Source organism: Pyrus communis, chromosome 9, assembly GCF_963583255.1.
Source record: "Pyrus communis chromosome 9, drPyrComm1.1, whole genome shotgun sequence".
NCBI lineage: Eukaryota > Viridiplantae > Streptophyta > Magnoliopsida > Rosales > Rosaceae > Pyrus > Pyrus communis.
Window position 1 is genome coordinate 12,391,914 of NC_084811.1, and position 25,697 is coordinate 12,417,610.

The following is a 25,697-nucleotide window of genomic DNA, read 5'->3' on the forward strand; positions in this document are numbered from 1 at the left end:
TTCATAGGCTCCAGTTAGTGTTTGATTAGGACTGAAATTATCCCACTAGTCCATAATCCTTTGTGCTAGGGAAGTGTCTGTCTTTCACCTTCCACTCAAGTTATTGTGGTTGTTCTTAATTACCAATTTATCCTTCCACTGCAAAAAGGTTATGCGAGCATAAAATGGCAATCGCATCACGCGTGTCGCTTCGTTTCTTTATGTGGAAGTTGCGGGTTGTTATGGTATGTCACTCACTCTGTCAGTCCATAACTAAAATTGTTAATATTACTCGTGTAAGTGGGGTTTTTTATTTTTATTTTTATTTTTTAAGATCAAGTACGATATTCATGGAATAAAGAAATACATACAAACAGAAAATAGGATGCTAACAATGGGTCGCGATAAAATTTTTATCAGAGATTTTAACCTTGATTGAAGAGAACAAGATTGTCCTGTAGCAACAACTTAATTACTAATACTATCCTCCAATAAAAGATCATAAATTAAATCAATAAGTTTCTCGTACCATGAAACTGGGTGATCAAGAGTTAAACTTAATTTGGTTAGACGATGAGCCACCTTATTCGCATCCTGTGGTCCAAAAGAGATTTTCCACTTTGTGAGGCTCTGTAAAATTTAGCGTGTATCATCAAAGAGATTCCAAATGGTCCATTATGCGCTGCTACTTCGGGTTAGTGCTTTTTAGTATTGATTTTTATATTTACTTGCCAAAACAAAACAAAAACAATTGATTTTAGTTCAATGTCGTCCCCAGAACTATAATAATGAATAAATGAGAACAATAGTGTTTCATATTACATAGGGTTAAAGTACCATTTACACCTTTTAAATTTTAAATTATTTTTAAAATAGGATACGAAGTTTTAACTTTCTCATATTACATCCCAAGTATTGAAATTGTATCAATTTGTATTTTTAGTATGATTGATTGTATGATAATTCGTTGATACTTATGGCTGGTTAGCTTAATACTCTTATATGGATTATCATGTAAGCCACATTTGCACCACATTGACCAAAAAACTTATCAATTTAATAGATTATTTAGAAGCTCAAAGAGACAAAAGGTGTAAATTGTTACAATTTCAATGCAATATTGGAAAGTTGAAACCTTATGGTCCATTTGAAAATCACCAAAAACTTAAAAGGTATAAAATGTAGTCAACCCTATTATAATGCTAGGCAGACTAAATTTGTAGACCAAATTTTATAAACTAAATGACATGGATGTTGATAATTAGATTATTACTTAAGTGTTGATTAACGTGCTTATTTTTGGGTAAATTACACTTTGCCACCTCAGGTTTGAAGTCTATTGTAACCTCATACAATATCTTTAAAACATTTCACTTTCATACCTCAAGTATTTTATTTCAATATAATACATCCGTTACATTTTTCATCCATTGATCTGTTAAGAGCTAATGTGGCTGCCACATTTGTGCCACGTGGCTACCAACTCCCTTCCCAAAAATCCCCTTCTCAGTCCTCTCATCACTCACCATTTCTGATTGCTTCTCTCTCTTGAGGAGATGAGTCCTCAAACCCTAACACATCAGCACAAATGTGGATCCCATATTTACCACGTCATCACTTAACGATTTACTTAGCGGATTTCCTAATAGATGTATGAAATTGAAATAAAATGATAAGTAAATGTATGAAATTGAAATGTTTTAAAGATGTTGTAAGAAATTGAAATTGACTTCAAACCTGAGGGGGTAAAATGTAATTTACCCTTTTTTATTGATGACACTTTATTTAGGGAAGTGTTATTGGCACTCTAAAAATCTCATTCTACACTCCTCACATGTGTATTTTTCTTTCCAAATATAAAAAGTTTGGAGTGTAAAATGAAATTTTTGGAGTACCAATAACAATTTCTTTATTTAATTTGTAAATTTAATCTACTTAACATTATAATAAAAGCGAATGTAATGGGGTTGTGCTTTTGACTAATCCCAATTAAAAAGTTGCTTTTTATCTTTATAAACATGCCCACTCTTGACCTATTTTGACTAGTTAAATCTCATTGGAAATCACATTATTTTTGGGTAACATTATTATCGCATCCATGAGTATAACGTTTCATTTTAATATTGCCTTGCCAACACTATTAATCCGTCTTAAGCATGCTTAGTTTCTACTTTAATTACTTTGGTGCAAGATATTTTGAGTTCAAATAAGGAAATAATAAACAAATATTTTTTTTAGCCGTTCACACACTGCTATTTAATCTTGTTTGTTGTTTTCGTTTGATTTATTTAACCTCTCATACAATCTTTCCCTATTTTTCAAGCTCAAATTAATCTTTTTTCAAGTGAATATTCCACTTAAGTTTGGTGGACTTAGAATATGCAAGAGCACTTAACAATCTGCATTTTAATGATGATCTGCATTAACCACAACTCCACAACTTTAATTACTCACAAATTAAAATCGAGCTAAAACTCACTACAATCCCAAACAAAGTAAACGTGAGTATTCTATTGCTTTTTAATCAAAATGATCATTGAGATTGGTATAACTTCTCAATTTGATATTTACGATTTAAAATCAATAGAAGTGGTCCCTGAGATTGTCTACTGTCAATCATTTTGGTCATTCCGTGAAAAATCTCCGCTAAATACAGGGTAGTTTTGTTAAATCAACTCATCTACTTTAATCGGTGGCTTCTTCAAATTAATATAGATTTTTAGGAAAACTAATGAAAAGAATTTGAAAACTTTGAGTTTTAATGATGAAGACAAAATAAAGGGTCAAGTAAATAGTACCAGGTTTGACTTTTTAATGTAAAAATGTGATTTTTCGTTAAAGTGAACAGTAATGCGGGTTTTTCGTTAAAACTTTCTAGATTTTTCATAGAATGACTAAAATGATTGACGGTGAACAATCTCACGCTCCACTCCCATCGATTTTAAATCTAAAAACTAAAATGAAAAATTATGATAATATCATGAATCAATGGCTTATTATAATTATAACTTTTACATTCGAACTTCGTAAGCAAAATGCTTTTGTCGTCTTGAAAAAGCTTGCTTGCTTTCTGTGTCCATGGCAACCAATCAAAATCCAGAGAAAGCATCTGATCCCAAGGGCCCTTGTCTCTTCCCTCCATTCAAAGCCCATCCTTCCTTCTTCCTTCTTTGGAATGGAATCACTACTTTTGGCTTCTGTGGGCCGGGCTGCAAAAACAATGATTCTTTGCCTTTCATCTCCACTCCTTTCTTTTACAACATGAATATTCAAAGAAATACTCTACACATATTATCCTTTGTTGACACCATGTATATGCTATCTTCTTACATGTATGTTAAGTTGTATGATACTTGTAAGGGGCTAGCGATTTAAGTTGGTTAAGAGCTTCCGTTCATGTGTTTGAGATGACCTTTGTTCGATTTCTCTCTCCTTCAGTATCGATTGTGTAAAGAAAAGTTGTATGACATTTTGACACTAAAACACGTTAAGATATATGTATTCATATGACCGCGAATAGTTTAGATTACAATCTGACAACATAACAAGCTACGACAGAACATTTTCAAACTCTACTAGTACTATAGTTACATAGGACATTGATAAAATTTCATGATGATAACTAATAATGTCATTAATTATGAACCACTTGTTCATCTAAAACTTGAATTATGCAGTGGAGTTCTTGAACAACATCCTTCATGGCTGGTCTCTCTCCCTTCTTTTCCCTCAGACATGCAAGTCCAAGCTCTAAGAAAAGCTTTACACTCGCTACTGTATTCCCCGAAGGCTCGTCGCTGAGTAGCCGGTGATCCACAACCTCCATAGCTGCACCATTGTTGGCTCTTACTCTCACATAAATGGCTAAGTTCACGTCGTCCTGATCCCGCGAGAAATCAATGGCCTTTTGTGATGTCAAAAGCTCAAGCAGGACGACTCCATAGCTATAAACATCACTCTTGTCAGTTAACTGGTAGTTCCGATAATATTCGGGGTCTAAGTATCCTAATGTTCCCTGAGCGCATGTCGAGACATGACTCAACCCCGGACAAGCCAACCTGGACAGCCCGAAATCTGAAACTTTGGCGTTGAAATCGCTGTCCAGAAGTATGTTGGTTGACTTGACATCTCTATGGTAGATGGGAGTGTGCGCCGCGGAGTGTAAATAAGTCAATGCTTCAGCAGTTTGCACGGCAATTCTGAGCCTAGTTTTCCAGTCAAGAAATGTCGAAAACTTACCGTGTAAATGGTCACTGAGAGTGCCATTGGAGATGTACTCATAGATCATCAATGGCTGCTCAGCTTCCACACAATAGCCCAAGAGTCTGACCAGGTTCTTGTGATTGACTTGGGAAAGTATCCCAACTTCATTTAGTACATGTTCTGTGCTCTTGATGTTGCCAACTTTCGCAGACTTGACGGCGATGAGAGTCCGATCTTCGAGCTCTCCTTTGTACACTTCTCCAAAACCACCACTCCCCAAAAGTTTGTCTTTGGAGAAACCATTGGTGGCTTTCTTCACTTCTTTCAAGCTAAATGTTCGAGCCGATTTCCCATCATTGTTGCTCTTCAAAATGTCCTCTCTTGCCCTGGTAAGTTTCTCCTGCTTCGAGAATTTGCAGGATCTTTTCACCGTGACTATTGCTACAACTGCGGTTACAACGAAAAATGAGATTACCCCAATCGAGACCTTTAGGCTCAGACCGGCTTTCATGTTCCTCTTGTTCCTTGAGCAAGTGCCAAGAAGATGATCCCAATAGTAGTCTCTATTGCAAAGGCAGCGTGAGACGCCACTCGAACCAGTAGGCAAACATTTGGAAGCTGAAGAGCAATCAAGTTGTGTTCTACAAATTGGTTCAAGTGGAGGTGCCCATTGAATTTCCAACCCCTCTCCCCATTGGCTCGGAGGCTTGTTTATATCCAAATGAAGGATGCTTCTGAAGGCTTTGCAGCCTGAGTTGTGAAGCCGAATCTTGTATGCTGAAGGCATACCACCGGCAACAAATGTGCAGCAAAGATTAAGCCTGTTTTTGCACTGTAGCGCTCGGTTTGTGTCAATGTATCCTGAGCTTTCCAAGTACCGGTGACAGAGGCTAGATGGAGTGCAATTGAGAGGAGATACCAAGAGCCGCGGAGAGCAGTTGTAGAGGAAGATGGTATTCGATGAAGTGATGTTGAAGGGAAGTGACTGATTCAACCAGAGGCCCTCACTCACCACCAAGTCTCGAGTAACACATTTGCCGGGCAGCCATGGTGACGGTTGTACCACCATACGCTGATACGGAGCCATGATTTGAAGCACAAGATAGTAACTTCCATTGAGGGCATCAAAGTAGAGTTTCTTAGAGGAAGGGTCGCAATGGAGAGAGTAGTTGGGGTCACCACAGTCGGGGTTTGTGCTTAGGGGGTACGGAACCTTCATGCTGCCACACCCGGGGCAGGTATTTTGGGAGGAGCAGCGAAAATCGACAAAAAGGATGATGAAGAAACAGCAGCACAGGAAGCCTGGCATTATGTTTGCCTTGGTGACCATATTTGCATGAACAAAGGAGAAGCAATGAAAAGCTTATGGGAAACAAAGATGGGGTAAATAAAAGGATACAACAAGAGGTTAAGTAGGTTGGCTAGGGAAGTGTGAAGGCCTCGTTACACTAAGCTCGAATTCCACTCTTGTGAATGGAGTAGTTTAAAATATCACTTTGTCAAAAGTTAAGAAAAAGGAAACAACAAGAGAATAAAGTGGATTCCTCCTTTGTAGTGTGACCTCTACTTACGGAAAGCTCTTACTACAAAGGGCATTAGGGAAAACTAATGATATATCAACTTTTGTGCTTTCCTTCACTAAGTTGAGGAACAAATCACTGAATTGGAGAATAAAAATCTATTAGAAAAATAAAAGAAATAATTCCATAACATAATGGCTAATCACATCTAGCTAGAATTTTTTTCAATGTTCTGTTCTCGGATAAATGTACACGTGTATCATCGACGATATAAGTTAGAGCGATCAGAATACAGAATTATGCAGAAAAAAACTAATGTTCTGCATAAAAGAGGAAAGATTCAAGATTCATAACAAGAAAGTGAGTCAAATATAAAGAAAAATCATGAATAAGCAAACGATGATCTGATCATTCAAGGATAAGTACTTCCAAAAAAGAGAATTTCTGAGAAATATTTTGAGGTTCTGAATGAAACTTAGAACGCTAATGATATTTGTATCATTTATGCAGTTACCCTTGTTTTAGTGTCGAACAAAAGGACACCTTTACGGTTTACAATGAAGAGAATAGCAAGATAATGTTTCCTCATTTAAATTACACAAGAGGCATGACAATCAGTACGAAGAGCTTAGTTTCATTAACCTTCAACAATTTTTACAGGAGACCTGCACAAGAGAGCAACAAGATGAAACAATTGCTACGTATCTTCTAATATGTGCACAAAAAATGGATAATTAAACTTCACGGAATCCATTACTTACCCAAATGGGGTTTGTTTAATGGCGAGTAGTTCAACGTCCAACTGCAGATAAAAAGAATATACAGAACAGTGAAGACGAATATAGGGAAGGGCTCATGAAAGAAAGGTATTAAAAAGATGAAAAGAATATAATCGCAACACGAAAGAGAACAGTGATAGATATAGATTAGCTCCAAGAAATACAAGAAAAAAAAACATTTAGAATCCTGCACTTTGTATGAAAGAGAATGGCAAAGGAAGTCGATTGTGAACAACATCTGGAGTGTGGTGCATATGTGTATTTATACTTATTACCATAGAATAAGCCTAAGAGAGAAGAAGAGAGATGCGGAGAGATTTGTGGATGAAGTCCTTTTGGAGACTTGGAGATGAAATTTTGTTACCTCTATGGTTGCATTTGGAGGAATTTCCTGTACTCCTTTGCTTCCATACGCTAGCTCGGGAGGAACTATTAGCAATCGCTGCAAAATAAATAATTTAAAACAAAAGGAACCCAAAAGGGTACTTATCAAGCTGAGGGCCAAAAAGGAAAAGAACGAGAGGGCGTTGTTATTGCAGTTGTTTTAAGTGATCTAGTCGACTGAGGAAAATGCCACCGACTTCAAGCTGCTATTTCCTCATCATAAAGATCAAAATATCTCCAGCACATACTTGAGACTCAAAACTATTTTTCTGTGCATAAATCAACTCCATGACGGTATTCTACTCAAGGCTTACTACTAAACAGCATAAAATAAGTAAGAACTTTAATTTTCTTCCACAAAGTGTAAAGTTAAATTCTGCTTCAAGACATAACAAATAAATTTCATGCCAATAAACTAATCTCACCTGGCCTCCTACCCGCATGCCTTTTACACCAAGATCTAATCCTTTAAGGACTGATCCCCTCTCAGATTGGCCTACGTCAAATCCGTATGGCTGCAGCATCCAAGCATGAAGTTACAAGTGCATGATATAAGAAACACACACATGCGACTCAAACAATACTGAGAGAGATTGCTTAGTCTTGAATGCCATATTTTTCCTTTCTGTATCATAATTAACATATGTACTCACTTAAAGCTCAGATTAAGTTTTCTTTAAACTAAGATTCCACAATCTCCAACAATTGCTTCATGGAGACAATTGAAAATCCGAAGTAATATATTCAGTGACATTTTTGGTCAAGAGTTTAAGACCAGGTTTAAGTAATTCCTTCTAAATTTATGAGCAGGTATCAATGAGAATCGGATAACTGGTGGTTCATCATATGCAAGATGGGATGTTAACACTGTCAGCACTTTAACTGAATAAATATAACTGTTCCGAACTCCAGTGCATTTTTATTAAGCGGAACCATTTTATACATAAGAATGCAAAACAATGTTCCAAGTTTTGGTTTATGGTAAGGATGGTTATTCCAGAAGTTAAATCATATAACCGTAAAATTGGTTGGTTCATTTTATCCTAATTTTAAAAGGAAATTTGAAGGTGCCGGCTTATTTCTACATGTAAATGTGAATAGCAGCACCACTCAAATCTCACCGTTCCTCCACCAACACCAAGTCCTTGTCTACTTGTCATAAAAGTGATACCCTTCCACTTCGCAACATAATGAACCTGCAAAAATGAGGATACCTTTTCATGCTTAGTTTGGAATATTCTAGGAGACAGAATTACTTATGTATACTCAATTATTGAAATTTAACTTGATCACAACCATACTGCAACCCGGGATCCTGTCACCGCCTCAACTCCACCCCCGACCTTCAAGTCATAATACCTGAGGAGAGAAGAATAAAACCATCAGTGTATTACTCTGTGTATTGAAAAAGCCATTAAGTTTCCACAGATGAAGTCAATAAACCTGTTGAAACTTTTATCGATAGGAATAGTGGGTTATGAGCTAAATGCAGTACATTGTATCCTATTATAATCAGAGACAGAGCTTCAAAAACTCTAGAAAATTTCACTCTTTGCTAGATAAGAAAATTAAGAATTCGAGAGAGAATTTCTATCATCAACATGAAAGCTGCAATGAAAGGCAACACTAGCTCATATACGACGAATATGGATTACAAAAGGCGAGAGACGAAATTTAAAAGGTGAGCAGAGATGTAGAAGTAACGATAGTTTACTAACTTCAGGCCATTGGGAAGGGTTGTAAATTCACTCTCGGGTATTTTCGCTCCTCTTAGCTGCAGCAAATAAATGAATGTCACAAACATTGAATCATCAAAATAAAGAGTTCTTTCCTTTCTCCTCAAATTTAATATACCAGAAGAAATAATCACTAAAATATATACGAAAGAAAAGATAAAAGATTTCGAAAACACAGTAAAATTTCAGAACTCACAGCTCTCCTACTTGTGCTAGCAGCTTCAGCCCCATCACACACATAAATGCCAGCAGCTGACTCATTAAAAAAACAAGAACAAAAGTCAATATACCAGTTTATAAAGTATCATACGAAGATATAGAAAGACCAAAATAAAATAAAAAGAAAACCCAACTGGAATTACCACCAACTTCTACTTTAATTCTGGCTTCAAAATTATGTTAATTCACTATCTTTTTTCTTTGAACCAGATGAAATTAAAACTTAAGGAAGAAGTTAGATTAGAAAAAAACCTGAGGCTAAGAGAGTGCCAATCAAAGCCCTCCTGCCCTCAAATGGTGTAATTTGGTTGGTTGGTTTTGCAGAATCATTTGAGGAAGGCAGTGAGCATTGACATGGCAACACATGTGAATTCCTCTTGGGGAATCTCTTGCTGTTGCCTGTGAAGAACCCAAATAAAATTGGTAAATTAGAAGTCTCAATGCACCCCAAAAGACAAGCTTTTAGAGGGAGAGAGAGAGAGAGAGAGAGAGAGAGAGAGAGAGAGAGAGAGAGTTACTTGTGATGGGTTGTGGGAAGAGAGGCCTGTGGAGCAGAGTTGGGTTGTGATGGTGACAAGGAAGAAGGAAAAGCTCCATGGTGCAAATGGTTAGAGTGGCCGTTGGAGAATCAGTTGGTTTCAGGCTTTCAGCGGTTTGGTTTTTCGAGAGAGAGGGGGAGAGAGTTTGGTTTTGATAGAGGAGAGAGAGGATCTCACTCACCCTATTTCATCCACAACTTATGGTCACAAACAAGGATATGTTGCCCCAATTGAATATAGTTAATGTTTGTCACAAATATTATTGGAAGGTGCATTCTAGTAGTTTCAATTTTTCCTTTTCATTAATAAAGAGGAAACTTGATATTGGTCCAATTTTTTGAGTCAATAGTAGGCATAGTCCAATTTATTAAAATAAGTTCAATTCCTTAAATCATATTATTTTATTATCAATAATTATCTCTTAAATGATAAAATTTATTATAAAAATCAAATTTCTTCCTAATTATCTCTTTGATTATTTATTTTCTTTTGTTCTTTCTTGTCTTTATCCCGTTTTAAACCTCATTTATAGATTTTATTTTTTATTTTTATAATCAACCTATATCACAGGTTAATTATATTTATCTACCTATACGATAGATTCTTTTTTATAATCAAGTAAGATTCACGTGTCTTGCTTGTAGATATATTATGTTTTTTTCTACCTTTTAGTTAAGTTTCATATCTTACTTATAGGTATGATATACATTCATATATTTGTTACTTGAGTTAGGGTAGAATGATTTGTAGATAGATTTATGTCAATATATTATTTTTTTTGTTATAAGATATTAATTATATTTTTTGGGGTTGAAAATTCATAATATTAGAAGATTTTAATTGATTTTTAATATTTTTGAAAAATATAAAATGAGCATTAAAAAAATAAATACATATAATTAGGTAATTGGACTCACTCCTAAAAACCATCTATGTTTTTGGACCTGGATCTAAAAGCCCCATTAATAAATTGGTGCTACAGATAGAATGACACGTATTACGTAAGTGGCACTTACGGTTTGGGTGGATACGATTTGGCTTGGGAAATTTTATTTGAACTCATATAACCTCTGTCACCCAACTTAAACTTTAAATGTGAATTGTCATTTTTACTTTATTGCATGATTACCATTAAGTACAAGATGAAATTAATAACAAAATAAAATTTATCAATAAACCCACACTCAAATTAAACCTTACCATCATGTAATGTTTATCCTCCGTTAGCTAAAACCATACGTTGAAAAGTTTTTTTTTTTTTTTTTCTTCGTTTGGTTTCTATTTTTTATACAGTTGAGAAGATGAGTTTTTGAGTTTCAATTCACGGCCATCAACATTGAAAGTTAAGAAGATGGGTTTTTTTTTTTGTTTGGCGCCGGGGGGGGGGGGGGGGGGGGTGTTGGGTTTCGCTGTGTAGGTGATGGCGAAGCCTCACCTTGGACTTAAGACTCTATTCTTCGTTGAATATTTCAACGGAAAAGAAGTGGTTTCCCAGCTTGAGAAGGAGGTGAGTGTTCCCGACGATAAGTCACCTCTAAGTATAACACATCATCTCCATGGTAGAGCTTGGCAAGCTCATCCTCCACCACTACAGGCCACACAAATTGTCCATCACCATTCTCTATACCTATGGCAGCTTCGTCGATACCCCTAGCATTCCCGCCTAACTGCCGCATATCACAATATCTGCATAGAAAGAAAAGTTATTATTAGTTTATTTTCTATGGTGTTTTAAGTATAGACATATGAAAGCATGTACTTTAAGCTTATGCAAATACAATCACGGGGAAATGGATATCAAGAAAGTATATGGAAGATTCTTAAACAAGTAGAAACTTCACCAAATTATTCAATTGAGATTCTATTTTTTTAAATGGATGTAAAGATAAATTCACATTTTGAATTGGGTTTGTGAGGGTAATTTAGGTATAAAATTGGGTTTAAAGAGATATTAATTATTTCATTAAAAATAATATAGGTGTAGTGTGACAACCCGTTCCAAATTTTACGTTTTTATTTTATTTTAAAAGCGTGAATTTACGAAAATGCCTTAGAGGCAAGGACTTTGACTTCCGTTGACCATTGGCTTGAGAGATGTGGGACTTATTTTTTTAGCATATCCTTATAGTACTCATTGGTACGAACGTATAGGCGAAAGCCGTTTGCGAGTTCGGATTATAACGGTATAGTTACAGGCGTTCGAAATTGATTATTCAAGGTTTAGTTTTAATTAAATTAAATCCCCACTTTGTGGGGTGAAGCCAAATCAGAAATGAGGAAAGAAAGAAAGATAAAAAAAATAAAAAAAAACAAAAAAAAAACAGGGAAGTAGCCTTCCTGTCAACCCACACCCACCGCAAACTCCCATTTTCCAAGGTCGATTCCGGCCAACTCTGGTGGAGTTTTTCGACGCCACCAGCACCATCCTGACGATCTCATTCCCCTCTACAAAACTCACCCAAGAACCACCTTGATTAACCATGGTATATGACGGTTGGAGGCCACGAAAGTCGACAAAAATCAACAATACTCTGGCCATTCTTTTCGATTTTTTGGCAAATCGGCAAAGCGATGGCCAATGCCATCACTTGGGCTTTGTAGCCCATTATCCCAGGAGCAAAACCCAACCAACCTTGACCCCGTTGGACCACTGTAGAAGACGAATTGACACCGGGAAGCTTTAGGCACCCGCCGGCTTTGTGGGCAAAATTGATCATCTTCCGTCCACTTTTGGACTTCGTGGCAGGTATGAAAGTTGCTCCACTCACTGAGATCTTTATTTCTGTGAAGCTTGAGAATTTTTGGAAATAGTTAGATTTTCCGGCAAGTTGGGGCGGCCAACCGCCACCCACGGTGGCGCCTACGGCGGCGCGTGGCCAGTGGGCCTCCAATGCTATTTTTAGGCTATGTCGAATGTCTTGAATTCAATTTTGATATTTGAATGACGTAGGTTGATCGTTGGAACCTAAATTCGTTACGATACGTTACTTGATAAAAATGTGAATCGACGATCCGACCGTTGGATCGTCACCAAACTTGGATACATTATAATACGTAATATTTAAAGATCATAGGAATTTATGGATCAGGAATCCGACGTACAGATCTTCCCGAATTGGATTTGTAAGTTAGTAAAATAAATGTTCATGGCCACTTGGTTTTGGGCAATTGGCAGAGATCCAACCGTTAGATCATAATGAAATTTTATATGTTATTATAGAAGCATATTGTGGATCTTTGAGGGTTGTGGATTGGAAATATGATATGTGGATCTTCCGGGTCGAGTTATACAGGGTGTAGACCCTACCGTTGATCTTTGATCGATGGTTCACTTGTGGTCAATGGGTCTCGAGCTATTTTAGAATGTCCTTGTGGATATGTTTTACGTCAATCATGTATTCTATTGATAAAAGTTCTGAGATGTGATTCGATAATTGGTCGCAGGCGCCAATCATTCGGGACGCCTTGATGCGTGCGCTAGAGAATCATAGCGTGGACTTTAGGTGAGTTGATATTTTCCTTTTATCGTACATATTATTGATAGTTCCATCGACACTTTTAAATTTGATTTAGGTATATTACCTTCATATAATTATTGTGAATGCTTGAAGTACTAATATGAACTACGAATGGCTTGATCATTGTTTAGGGTACGTAGGCAGTCTAACGAGACGTTAGATGCATCCATAATATATTTAAGACAAAAGCCTTATTTGGGAAATTGAGTAATGCAAAGGAAATTGGTAAAGGGAAGTTTTAGTTTTGTGAATTAGTTAGTTAAATTAGTGTTAATTAGGCTTGTCAAGAATAATTATCCCTAAAAATAAGTAGTTCGGGAGTAGGGCGTTATTGATTGTACATTTTACACCGTATTGTATATAATTTAAAATGCCAAGACATGGTTGAGTATTAGATTGCATCATGGTATATCCATATGTATATTACTTGCACATAATTATTGTGAATGCTTTGAAGTGCAAAGGTGAACGCAGGACACCCAGGTAAGTTCAGGTGAGTTTATGGTATTAGTTGAATCGATGGAGTTATAGCATGACTACATTTATGTGTTAAGTAACTCCGATATTGTTGTACTGGTTACCCATGAGTTGTACATGTTATATTGAGATGCATTGAGAGCTCATAAACCTGCACCCCGGTGTTAGTGCTCCCACCCTTGGCCAGGGCACAGTCTTTCACGTGATGTTCACCTCCCGCACTTTACACTCACCTTGGACTCAAGGTAGGTGCACAGGCCTGTCGTACAGACCACTTTAGGTGGTTCCGATTCGTAGGTGACCAGCGATTATTCGCCTAGTCTTCACGTGATCGTAGCACTTGAGTGTACTTATTTACACCCAGTCCTGTCGTACAGACCATTAGAGGTGGTTCCGACTCGTGTACAGGGATGTTTGATGAACTATAGATAAAGTCGTACAGGTCACTATAGGTGACTCCCGAATTGTATGCTAGCATTGATTGATGAGATATGAATATCTGCACCCCGGTGTTAGTGCTCCCGCCCGTGGCCAGGGCACAATCCTTCACGTGATGTTCACCTCATGCACCTTACGCTCACCTTGGACTCAAGGTAGGTGCACAGGCCTGTCGTACAGACCACTATAGGTGGTTCCGACTCGTAGGTGACCCGCGATTATTCGCCCAGTCTTCACGTGATCGTAGCACTTTAACGTACTTATTTACACCCATTCATGTCGTACAGACCACTAGAGGTGGTTCCGACTCGTGTGCAGGGATGATTGATGAGATATGGATAAGTCGTATAGGTCACTAGAGGTGACTCTCGACTTATATGCTAGCATTGATTGATGAGATATGAGTACAGTCGTACGGGTCATGTTAGGTGATTCCGGCTGATGTATCATTTTATATCAATTAAGTTCATTTGGCCTACTTGTTAATGCATTGTAGAGTCTATGAATATGGCATACCTATGATTTTGGCCATTTTTATTTAGCATGGGTGGATATATATATATATATATAGTACTGTTTTATAGAAAACGATAAGGGATTTACAGTGATGGGTTATTACTGTTAGAAAGGTAATAGTTTTGGGAAACTTGGTTTTACTGCTTACTCACACTTTCTATTTTGTACCCCTCTAGGTTATAATTGCTAAGTCCGTATTGACGATGATATATGGCTAAACTTAGTATTGGTGGCTACTTTTAAGGGTATGATTCTTACCTACACTACTGCACTTTACTTATGCTCTGACATTGCGTGTGAAATGGGTTCGCTCCCGCTTAGAGCGCACTCTGGTATTTAGACACTTTTAGGTTCAAATTTATTCACATTTTATACACTATCATACTTTATGGCTTCGCCACCTTCCAGGTGTCAGCCAACACAGCTCGATTTGGGATCCTAGTGGACATTCCGGGTTGGGGTGTGTCATGTAGAGGGTAAGTTGGGTGTAGAAACAATTGCTCAAGTCGAGGACAGTTAAACTTACTAAGACATTAATACTTTGGAATTAGATTGAAAAGTTTTTATTACGCATTTAGCCTCAAAGAGGTACACATCACTGACATGCCTCGATCCTGATATTCCCCGAATACCAGGATAGGCACGCGCTTGCGAACACTCGAGGGTGACGAAAGCCATTTATTAAGTGCAAATGCTAAAAACAAGGGGTAGATAAGGCTTATAAATATAAAAGAATAATGAATATGCATTTAAGGAATGTGTTTAGAGTATACAACTAACTAGAACACTAAAAGAAATAATATAAAATTGAATGAAACAAAGAATGGATCCTACACCGAAAGGACTCGAAGATGCCAAAGCGGAAGTGTCTAGACGTTGGGATTATATGCCTCGATTCTAAATCCTGAAGGGGGCGCAAAACAAACATGAGTGGACCAAGTTGATATATATATATATATATATATATATATATAATAAAACAGTTATCAACATACTAACCCTCAGGTTTTATGAAAACACATATATTATGATAAACATAGGTTTTCCAAAACCTAGCATGTCGTGCAATGTCTCAAATCATAACTTGTATATATAATAATCACTAGTGAATGTCCGATAACCCTCATGCCGGCTTGCCAGCTCCCTGTCTCTGAGCAGACGATCAGAGGAAAATACACTTCAGGCCTCATGCCGGCTCCCCGTCCCTGTGCTAATAGCCAGAGGAGACACACTCCAAGCCCTATGCCAACACCAAACCGTCACCCGGGATGGACCGAAATCTATCCCTACGTCCCGTAGCGGAATAATGACCACTAGGTAAGTACAAAATCATTGAACATACATATATTGAAAAGCAACTTCATAGCATAAAGTCATCCATCATCTATACCATAAAGAGGTGTTCTAAAGATGTTCTAAATATCATATTGTCATCCATCAGATATTCTATAAGAACTCGGGTTATATGAAAAATAGTAATAATTCAAACTAGCCTCAATAAGCATGTTATCTTATAAAACGTTTCATAAAACATAGTCATCAAATCATACTTTTCGTGTATGCTTTTCTACTATCAAAACATGCATTTTTAGAAGGGGTCCACTCACCATACACCGTTGGTTCAAAACCGTACCAAAAAGGAATAACGGAATCGCAGCTATTAATTGCACCTATGTACATAAAGGATACATTTAGTCAAACTCTACTCAAACGATTGAATTTTAAAAAAAATGGACTTCAAAAGCGGGTCCAGGATGTCGAAATTAGCCTAGGAGAGGTCCCGGACAAAAACTCGAAAAGTCAACCCGAAAGTCAAAGTCAACAGTCAACAGTTAACGTTGATCGGGTCAAAGTCAACGGGTCAAGGGTCCGGGCCAAATGGGTCTGGGCTTAAGGTTGGATCGAGTTTGGGCCCTAGGGTTTGGGTTTAAGTTTAGGGCTTTAGGTAATTAAGTAGGTTGGGCTTAAGGGAAAAATAGGTTTAAGGAATTAGGCTCAAGCCCTTAGCAGATACGGCCCAAAGGCCCTTCAAAACTAAAAGGAAAATAAAAAAAACAAAAAGAAAGGATTTTTGGGCTGAATCAAAACGGGCCTAAGGCCCGAGGGTCTTGGAAACGGCCTGAAAGCCTGGATTGACGGAGATGAACGCCAGAGCTTTCCTAGCTCCGCCCAAGTGCAAATGTGAACCTTAGGCTCCAATCTAGATACCAACGTGAAGAAGAAGGTGAGATGAGTGAGATTATACCTTTGGTTTGCCGTGAAACAGGCGGTGGTGGTCGGAAAACTCCTCGACACTCACGGGCTCGCCGTAAATGGTTTTGCTTTTCCCCGAGCTGATCTCGCTTAAAACCTTGACCGCAACGAGATAACACTCAATAATCACATCAAAGCATCAAACTAAAACAGATAGAGGGAAACTCGAGGCTTACCTAATTGGAAAAAATAAGAAAATCTCGCCGGAGAGTATTTTCTTGGTTTCGCCGTTCCTTGCAGCTATGGGGGAGAGAGAGAGAGAGAGAAAGACGACGGGGTGAAGAAGATGATGATGATGATGATGACGATGCTGGAATGATGGTGAGAGTGTGGGTATACTTGGGTTCTCACAGGTGAAGGAAAGGGAGAGGGACGAGAGGGTTTCGAGAGAGGGAGAGAGTGCAGAGAAAAAGAGTTGAAAGTGAGAGAGAGAGGAAAGAAGGTCACGGGGTAGGGGAAAGAGAGAGAAAAGTGGGGAGTGTTGGGGTGCTGCCACGTGGCAGTTTGACGGTGAAGAAAAATCTCACTGTTAGATCCTGATTGTGTGAAAAGCTAAGGGTTTAATAGTTAATTCCATTAAGTTTTGGGGAAAAAAAATGAAATTATACATATAATTGGGGGTGGGATGTAACAATCTACCCCCCTTATAAAAATTTCGTCCCCGAAATTTACAACCTTAACCAAATAAAAACAGATACTGACTCCTCATCAAATCTTCTGTTTCCCACGTTGTTTCCTCAACAGCGTGGTTCTTCCAAAGCACTTTCACCAATGAAATAACTTTGTTCCTCAACACTTTATCTTGCCAGTCAAGGATAGCCACTGGTTCTTCGACATAGCTAGCATCCCGATTTACTTCTAGCGGCTTTAACTAAATGATATGAGAGGGATCTGGTACGTATTTCCGAAGCATGGAAACATGAAAAACGTTGTGAATAAAAGACAACTCCGGTGGTAGCTCCAACCTATAGGCAACTGCACCAATTCTCTTAGTAATCTGGTAGGGACCGATGTATTGAGGACTCAACTTTCCTCGCTTACCAAAACAAACAACAGCTTTCCAGGGAGACAAATTCAAGAACATAAAGTCACCCACCTTATACTCACGGTCCCTGGAATGTTTGTCCGCAATGTTTTCTTGTTGGTCTTGTGCTGCCTTTAGATTTCTCTTAATCAGTTGGATGTTAGCATTTCTGGTGTCCACAATCTCTGGTCCCGCTAACACCCGTTTGTCGACCTTTGTCCAACACAACGGCGTCCGACACACTTTCCCATACAAAGCCTCATAAGGTGCCATGCCAATATTCAAATGATAGCTATTATTGTATGCAAACTCAACCAACGGCTGATAGCTATCCCAACTACCTTTCCATTGGAGAACAAACACTCTCAACATGTCCTCCAATGTCTGAATTGTCCGCTCATACTGACCATTGGTCTGTGGATGGTAGGCAGTGCTGAACAATAACTGAGTACCCATGGCAATATTAAAAGCTTTCTAAAATCTGGAAGTAAACCTGGGATCTCTGTTTGAAACAATGGAGGCAGGTACACCATGAAGCCTGACAATATTATCAATGAACAACTTCGACAACTTCTCCAGTGAATAGGTCTATCGAACAAGCAAGAAGTGAACGGTCTTAGTGAGTCGATCTACAATTACCCAAATGCCGTCAAATCTTGTTTGTGTCCTTGGCAAACCATACACAAAATCCATGGTGATGTCTTCCCATTTCCATACGGGTATCGGAAGATTCTGCATTAGTCCCCCAAGTCGTTCTCTCAGCCTTCACCTATTGACAAATGATACATCTACTCACATAATCCGCCACATCTCGTTTCATTCCAACCCAGTAATAGAACCGACGGATAGTGCGATATAGTTTGGTGCTTCCTGGGTGCATGGCATATGCTATAATGTGCGCTTCATCCAGGATTTCCTTCTTCACTACTTTGTCATCCTGAGGCACGTACAGCCTGTTTTCCAACATCAGACATCACAAACCAAACATAGGAACGTAAATAAAAGATATTTCATTCCTTAACATTTGGTGCATTTCTCATCATTCTAGTTTCTAAACATGGGGAATGAGACAGACCAAACTCGCCCATTTAGATTTTTTGTGTTGGTTAAATTTTTTTTAAAAAACTAAATAATAAATTTGGGATTATATGATTATATTACAGCAAGGTTCTAAGAGACTTATGTCGGTCCTCACATGCGAGACAGAGGATTAGAAATTCTAAAACGCCAGTGTTCTTAAGATAGAGAATCAGAATATCATAGTTTGCCCTTGAATACATACTTCTCTTAAATTCTAAGTGAAATTAATGCATTACATGCTATAAAACTGACCCAAAGTTTCTGCAGTAGAAACATACATATAAAGCACGACGAAACAACATAGCGATGCACAAGTCGAACGCCAGAGATAAATGATTTCGTAACAAGATGGTCTTATCAATGCATCAAAAGCTTGAACTCAATATCATCGGTCACTACTACATAGTCGTATCCAAGAGTATTGGCTCGAGCATGGAACTCATCGATCTCGCTTTGGGTAACTTGGATCCCAACCAACACATTTGCCCCAGTTTCACCCTGTTGCAGAGGAAGGGCAAGTACACAATCAAACTATTGTTAATAATAAGAAGAAAAAAAACCGAATTTAAATTTCTTACTATAATCATATTGAAATATAAAATCTTTAAAAAGGAAAAGATGTTGAATTACAACCTCTCCGCGGTAGTGGAACAAACTAATATCCCAACGTGGACTAAAAGCGTCCAAGAACTTCATCAGAGCACCGGGTCTTTCTGGGAAGACAAAGCGACAAAGAATCTCATTTTGAAGATTTGATCTGCCACCCATCTGAATGATGCAAACAAAGTAAACTTAGGACCAAGATGCACAACTGCAGCCAGGACAGGAAACAAGTCCCTTTTTTTTCTTTTTTTAATTTACACCGTTGACATAAATGACGTGCTAATTTTTGGGTCAAAAGAAATCAGTCTTGCAAAGGAAGACAATTATGAGAATCAAATCTCACCATGGCATGGGGGTAAGTGCTGTGTTTGGAACTTGTGACCATCAAAAAATGTCATTTGATCGACTAAACAAAAATGAAATTGTTACTTTTCCACATACTGTATGGTGTTGCTATGGTCGAGCAGCATAGCATGCCACACTGTTTGGGAAGGGAACATTAATTCAGTACACACACATGCACATACAAGAAGACAATTATAAGTAGAAGAATTACCAAGTAACGCAAGTGATCTTTGACTAAGTCACTTTTCGTGAGATTGTAAGTCTTGAGTTGAGAAGACTCCAGGCGCTCTTGCATTTCTTGAAGTTCAGAGGCTGTATGCACACCAACACTGCATATAACATACAAAGGATAAACAAAAATCTCACTTCTGCATGTATTATCAGCTCTAAGTAAAAAAACCATTTGATGGCAGTCAACACGACCGTACTAAACACATCTAAACCAAGCAAAAGAAATTGGCCCTGAATTCGGAAAAAGTAACGACAGTGATCACTAAAACCTTCTTAAGGCTTACCTGTACAATACTATAGCCTCTTTATCAGAATTGTGTCTGTATTTGAATTCACTGATATTCATTGGGCCCACCTGTCAACCAAAGTGATTCAGTTCAAACCATGAAGACAACTTTAATACGATGGGGAAAAGAAAAAAACCCAATCGACTAAAGCATTATTAGCATATGATGTAGGACAACAGGAATAGATATGAACGGAGAAGAAGATCTGGACACACCCGGCCTTTGGCATCGCACCAAAGGTGTAATGGAAGCAATCCAATGGAGAAATCAGAAAAAAAATCACACCGGCCTTCAGCCTCACACTGAAGGTGCATTGGAATCACTCCAAGGTTGTTGTTCCTCACGCACAAGCAGGAAACCCAGAATTTCATTTTACTAATACTTATTTTAAAAGATTACGAAGTAGACCTTTTGATAGGCTACTAGGTACATGAATCTGGAAAGATCCACATTAATGTACTAATTTATGATATCTAATACATTAATATTTTAACATAGAGAGACTCAAAGACAATGAGCTTGCAGAATGCATGTGTAACTTGGCTCCATCAGCATACCAGTTCACAATAATGTTTAAAGCTCCCAGGCTCCTCAGGCATAACAGTTGCGAGTACGGCCTCTTGTTGTCGACCAACATTAGCAAGTTCAGTCACCACTCTCAATTTATCAAAGTTCATATTTGCCCCACTCGTTATTGCAACAACATTTTCTCCTTTAAGACCATAATACTTGCAATAAGCTTCAGCACCAGCAAGAGAAAGAGCACCTGCCGGTTCTAAAATGCTCCTTGTCTCCTCAAACATATCCTGCAAAAGAAGCAATAGGACTGTTAGTTCTAATCTAAGAATTCAAAACTCTCATATGGTAACCTACTGTTCTGCTCATCATTTCCCTATTGGGTATACTAGCACAATAATTGCATTTGAACCGTGCAGTGTCACAAACAGTCAAATAAAGGAAAGAGGTTACTCCTCAACATGAATGAACCAACATTAGCAAGAAGCTCTCTTGGCAAGATTATTCGTTGTACTCATTATTGATATAGTGAAAGATTGTTGTTGCTGCCCCGTGGACGAAGGCACATAAAGCCGAACCACGTTAATTTTTGGTGTTGCTAATCTTGATTATTTGTTTTCGATGTCCGAGTTTGTTCTGTTTTTCCTATTCTTAAAAGCAACATTCACAACAACAGCAATATTTTTTTGGCTATTTGGACATTCTAATCATACATTTGTAATCTAGTAACCAATATACAGTACATAATTGCCACCAGAAACCACCCATGCAGAAACAGAACATTCACTCGACCTGATTATCATATTTAGAAGTCCTCAAGTAAATCCACAATTCCTTAACTGGAAAGACACTAAGGGAGAGGGATATATTCCTTGATTTTAGTAATCGCCGAGATTGTACGACGAACCCTTTTGTTCTTCACCCAAACACATTCTAACTGCTGACCAAGAATTTTAGCTTCTGATGCCATGAATTCAATTTCTTCATATGTACGTAAATATGTCAATTCTTACACCAAAGAAGGCAGGTAGCGTATGTACAGTTACAAAGCTAGAATTAGGTTCACAATCTATAACATGCAAATGCAACCAGAAGGCTTCTTTAAGAAGCCAACTACCAAAGAATGCATGAGAAGCAAAAGACACTCACCCATGCAAGTTTCAAGAATTGAAAGAAATTTCACCTTTATTGAGCCGCAGATAGCATCGCGGCTGACAAGAACTACACCGTCAACCATGTCCTTGCATAAGCGGAAGGTCTCTTCACCAACCTCTTTCACAGCCACACCATCTGCAAAACCACCCACCTGGTCCAACATTATTCTCTGGCCATGATGTAGTGACAATGCCATTGCATTTGCATCAGAGGGCTCCACACCAATAATCTTCACCTGTATAAGAGATGCCACAATCAACGGTCTTTCAGAATTATATGATGTGAAACTAAAGAATCATTAAAAAAAACAAATAAAATATCAAATCTTTCCGAGAAGAAAACCTACGAACTTGAAAAATTCAGTTGCCCAGCAATCAACAGACATAATAAGAAAGTTGAAAACACCAAAACCAGACAAACCTTTGGAGCAACCCTCTTTACATATGCAGCAATACCAGCTATAAGGCCACCGCCCCCAACAGGCACAAAAATTGCATGCAATGGAACCTTTGTTTGGCGCATAATTTCCATCCCAACGGTGCCCTGGCCGATAATAACATCCGGGTGATCAAAAGGAGGTATGAAGGTCCTTCCCTCCTCCTTTGCCCGCTTCTTAGCATAAGCTTGAGCCTCGTCATATGAATCCCCTATAAGAACAACCATGGCTCCCAATCTCTCCACCGACTTCCACTATACACAAGCAATATACAATTCAAAAAATTCAGAACGCCAAACCCACATTTTACAGTTTCAAAAGACAAGATCCAAATGAAAAAAAGTACCTTAATCTCCGGCGTGGTGACCGGCATTGCAATCACGGCACTGCAATTCAACTTCTTAGCAGCCAAAGCAACTCCCTGGGCATGGTTTCCGGCCGAAGAGCAAATAACCCCTCGATCCAATTGCTCCCTTGGAAGCTTTGCCATCATGTTGTAAGCCCCACGAAGCTTGAACGAGAAAACCTACACATTCCAACACGAAAACATTCAATCGAAAAATCCCCAAATTTTCCAATCCAAATTCTACTCAAATCAACATTTGGGCAACACACTTACAGGCTGCAAGTCCTCTCTTTTCATCCATAATTTCACCCCCAATCGCTCCGAGAGCTTCGTAGCCAGTTCCAATGGGGATTCGATGGCCACGTCATACACCTTCGACGACAGAATGTTCGTCAAGTATTCCATGGCGTCGACAATGTTCCCATTGTCGTTTCCGTCTGTGGCCGAACGGTCAGGCACGGCTCCCAGGAAGCCGGGCGGGTACTGGAGCGAATTGGCGGAAACCCGGTTGGGAGGCGGAGACGGCGTCGTTATGGTTTCCGATGAAGCAGCGGAGGTGGAGGGTTCGGCGGAAATATCGGCAGTCGGTCGGGACAGGGTGGCGCAAACGAAGGGCCGGATCGGACGGCGGGTGCTGAGGTTGTGGGGCCCGCTGGTGAGGTGATGAGAATGGAGGCGTTTGGAGCGGATGAGGGGGGAATGGGCGGGGCAGAGGCGGAGGGCCTCCATTGTCGGTTGGTTGAAAGTGGCGGCGGCGGCTTTGATTGCGAAGGAGAGGGGAGTCGCTGAGGTTTTGGGGGGTTTGCTTCTACTTTCTGGTTTTGGTCACACGCAGTTCACAATTAAGATTTTCCGAACGGCAAATGAGAGAGCGAAACGTGCAGAAGGCTGGATGGTTATTGGTCTGTTACTCAACAGCCGGTGAGATTATGGGGATCGAGTGCGCGGTTCTTGACCAAATTTTATAATAGCTAGCTTACAGGAACATTCAGTTGGGACATGAAGAGATACTCTGCGTTCTGTTGGGGGTCCCACATGTAGGTGTCGGGAAGGGAAATGGAAATGTGCATTGCATTCGTGCGTAAATAAGGAGTCCCGAAAGGAAACGGAAATGTGAATTGCATTTGTCATGTGTCTGGTTTTGTTTTTTACATCAATTAAGGTATGACCATTTCTCCTCTCAATCTCTCTTTTCCTTTTTATATTTTATTTTTAACACGTTATCAGCACGATAACATTCTTAAATTTCAACTGAAGAGAATAGTTCCATTGCATTCGTGCGTAAATAAGGAGTCCCGAAAGGAAACGGAAATGTGCATTGCATTTGTCATGTGTCTGGTTTGTTTTTTACATCAATTAAGGTATGACCATTTCTCCTCTCAATCTCTCTTTTCCTTTTTATATTTTATTTTCAACACGTTATCAGCACGATAACATTCTTAAATTTCAACTGAAGAGAATAGAGAGACAACAGTTGCAGAAAACCCCTTGAGAGATCATTGCAGCTATATTTCTTGCTCAAAATTCTATAGTGATGATGTATGTAACTTGCCCTTTATTTCCACCTGCATTTGTTCTAATTATATGTGACTTTCTTTGCAGATTCAGTATTAAAGAAAAAGCAGTGCTCTATACTATGATTGAGAAAAAGCAGTATTAATTATATGTGACTTTCTTTGCATTTACTTTATCACAAGCAATCTCATATCTATCACAATCAATTTTTTGAATCACGGCGCATTACGCGCGACTTACACATTTTATTACGGGCACTACGCACCTCTAAAGATCTTTTATGTATGTCCAAAGTCCAAACCATATGTTTGGCAAGCGTCTCATTTTTGAAAAACGGATCAATTTTTATTACACAATATCAAACAATCTTGTTGCATTGTGAGAAAGTTTGAACTAAATGAATAATATTAGATCATGCTAGAAGAAATCCGTGGATATTCCATGTAATAGTAAGATACTAATTAAATAAATAAATAAAAAGCCTTCTATATGACAAAAAAAAAAAAAAACTGTTTTCATGACCACGTAATAGTGAGATACTAATTTAAAAATAAAAAATAAAAAAACTTTTCTATGACAAAAAAAAAAAACACTATTTTCAATACGAAATTACTCCTATATTATTATTATTATTATTATTTTTTTTTTAGTGCATCGATATTTTTATACTAAGGGAATGGGAGTTCGGCTTAAACCATATAATGAGCAATCTAATTTGGTATCGAATTCGTCATCCACGAAATTCGAACCTAAGACCTTTCACTTCCAAGTGAAAAAGAATATCATCATACCGTAGTATTGAGTGTCACTTCTATATTATTTTAGACTATTTTCGAACTTTTTTGTTTTGTTTAAGGGGCATTTCTATCAACTTCATTTTAGTGAAGCCTATGACCCCAATAGGGGCTGCCGGCTTTATATATAACAGATAAAAGATTTAGGATTTATGTATGTTGAACGCACGTGACTGCTCAATATAATATGATAAAGATTATAATATCACATAAAAGATCATGACACGAAGGATCCCTATCAAATAGATAGATCCGGACCTTAGTCCGTTGATCCCAATTTTCGTCAGTGGTGTTAAAGGGCCTATAGACCCACATATGAATATAGAGGTTCCAATTCATACAATTTGATGCATGCGTCAAAACTCAAATGGGAATATGAATATCTCGAACTCGATGGATACAATTCACCTGGAGTATTTTTTTTTTCAACATTGATCACAAAATTATTGTGTCCTTTAGTTTAGGAAAGAAATTGTACGTCTTAGATGATAAGTTATTAGATTGAATTAGCCTAGAATTTGTTGATTCTAAATAATTGAGACCTAAAACCTCCATTTTAATTGCATAACCAAATTAGACAAAGTTTTTTTCGGTGGTTGCATTTATGTTGTTACAATTAGGCAACGAGCACGACTATGCCAGACACCAACCAAAATTTGGTGTAGTTTTACCAAAGTCTTGGTTAAAGACAAATGAAAACTTGTTGAGACAAATTGATATTTCTCCCATGAATTTTGATTTTGGTGGATATTACCCGACTTTGAGTTTTCAAACTTGTTCTCTAATACAGATGGAAAACCATTT

At 38.2% G+C, this 25,697-nt stretch overlaps 3 protein-coding genes across 3 annotated transcripts; all 3 read right to left on the bottom strand.

Annotated features, from left to right (window-relative positions):
- Positions 1 to 3,613: 3,613 nt before the first annotated feature.
- LOC137744677 (wall-associated receptor kinase-like 20) lies at positions 3,614 to 5,599 on the bottom strand. Its single transcript, XM_068484447.1, has one exon. It carries the CDS (start codon positions 5,510 to 5,512, stop codon positions 3,614 to 3,616), a length of 1,899 nt encoding a protein of 632 aa, XP_068340548.1. The 5' UTR covers positions 5,513 to 5,599.
- Positions 5,600 to 6,097: 498 nt separating this feature from the next.
- Positions 6,098 to 9,539, bottom strand: LOC137745120 (peptidyl-prolyl cis-trans isomerase FKBP16-4, chloroplastic). Its single transcript, XM_068485003.1, has 10 exons — positions 9,339 to 9,539; positions 9,073 to 9,219; positions 8,798 to 8,853; positions 8,584 to 8,639; positions 8,167 to 8,224; positions 7,987 to 8,061; positions 7,291 to 7,380; positions 6,846 to 6,923; positions 6,464 to 6,504; positions 6,098 to 6,367 (listed from the first exon to the last, which is right to left on the bottom strand). The coding sequence occupies exons 1-10, from the start codon at positions 9,415 to 9,417 to the stop codon at positions 6,340 to 6,342; spliced, it is 708 nt and encodes a 235-aa protein (XP_068341104.1). The 5' UTR covers positions 9,418 to 9,539; the 3' UTR covers positions 6,098 to 6,339.
- A 9,256-nt stretch (positions 9,540 to 18,795) lies between these two features.
- On the bottom strand, positions 18,796 to 23,516 carry LOC137745324 (threonine dehydratase biosynthetic, chloroplastic). The gene is made up of 9 exons (XM_068485267.1): positions 22,858 to 23,516; positions 22,585 to 22,764; positions 22,223 to 22,492; positions 21,831 to 22,037; positions 20,689 to 20,937; positions 20,129 to 20,199; positions 19,825 to 19,942; positions 19,299 to 19,433; positions 18,796 to 19,163 (listed from the first exon to the last, which is right to left on the bottom strand). The coding sequence occupies exons 1-9, from the start codon at positions 23,311 to 23,313 to the stop codon at positions 19,023 to 19,025; spliced, it is 1,827 nt and encodes a 608-aa protein (XP_068341368.1). The 5' UTR covers positions 23,314 to 23,516; the 3' UTR covers positions 18,796 to 19,022.
- Between the last annotated feature and the right edge of the window lie 2,181 nt (positions 23,517 to 25,697).

What these genes read in the sequence shown, in the direction of transcription:
- LOC137745120 (XM_068485003.1), bottom strand. Translation starts at nt 9,417, where the DNA reads ATGGAGCTTTTCCTTCTTCCTTGTCACCATCACAACCCAACTCTGCTC. An exon ending in TGGCACTCTCTTAGCCTCAG is followed by an intron (nt 8,854 to 9,072) that starts GTTTTTTTCTAA and finishes TTAATGAGTCAG; the next exon opens with CTGCTGGCATTTATGTGTGT. An exon ending in ATTAAACAAACCCCATTTGG is followed by an intron (nt 6,368 to 6,463) that starts GTAAGTAATGGA and finishes TCTCTTGTGCAG; the next exon opens with GTCTCCTGTAAAAATTGTTG.
- LOC137744677 (XM_068484447.1), bottom strand. Translation starts at nt 5,512, where the DNA reads ATGGTCACCAAGGCAAACATAATGCCAGGCTTCCTGTGCTGCTGTTTC.
- LOC137745324 (XM_068485267.1), bottom strand. Translation starts at nt 23,313, where the DNA reads ATGGAGGCCCTCCGCCTCTGCCCCGCCCATTCCCCCCTCATCCGCTCC. An exon ending in AAAGAGAGGACTTGCAGCCT is followed by an intron (nt 22,765 to 22,857) that starts GTAAGTGTGTTG and finishes TGGAATGTGTAG; the next exon opens with GTTTTCTCGTTCAAGCTTCG. An exon ending in TTAAACATTATTGTGAACTG is followed by an intron (nt 20,200 to 20,688) that starts GTATGCTGATGG and finishes TTTGGTTGACAG; the next exon opens with GTGGGCCCAATGAATATCAG.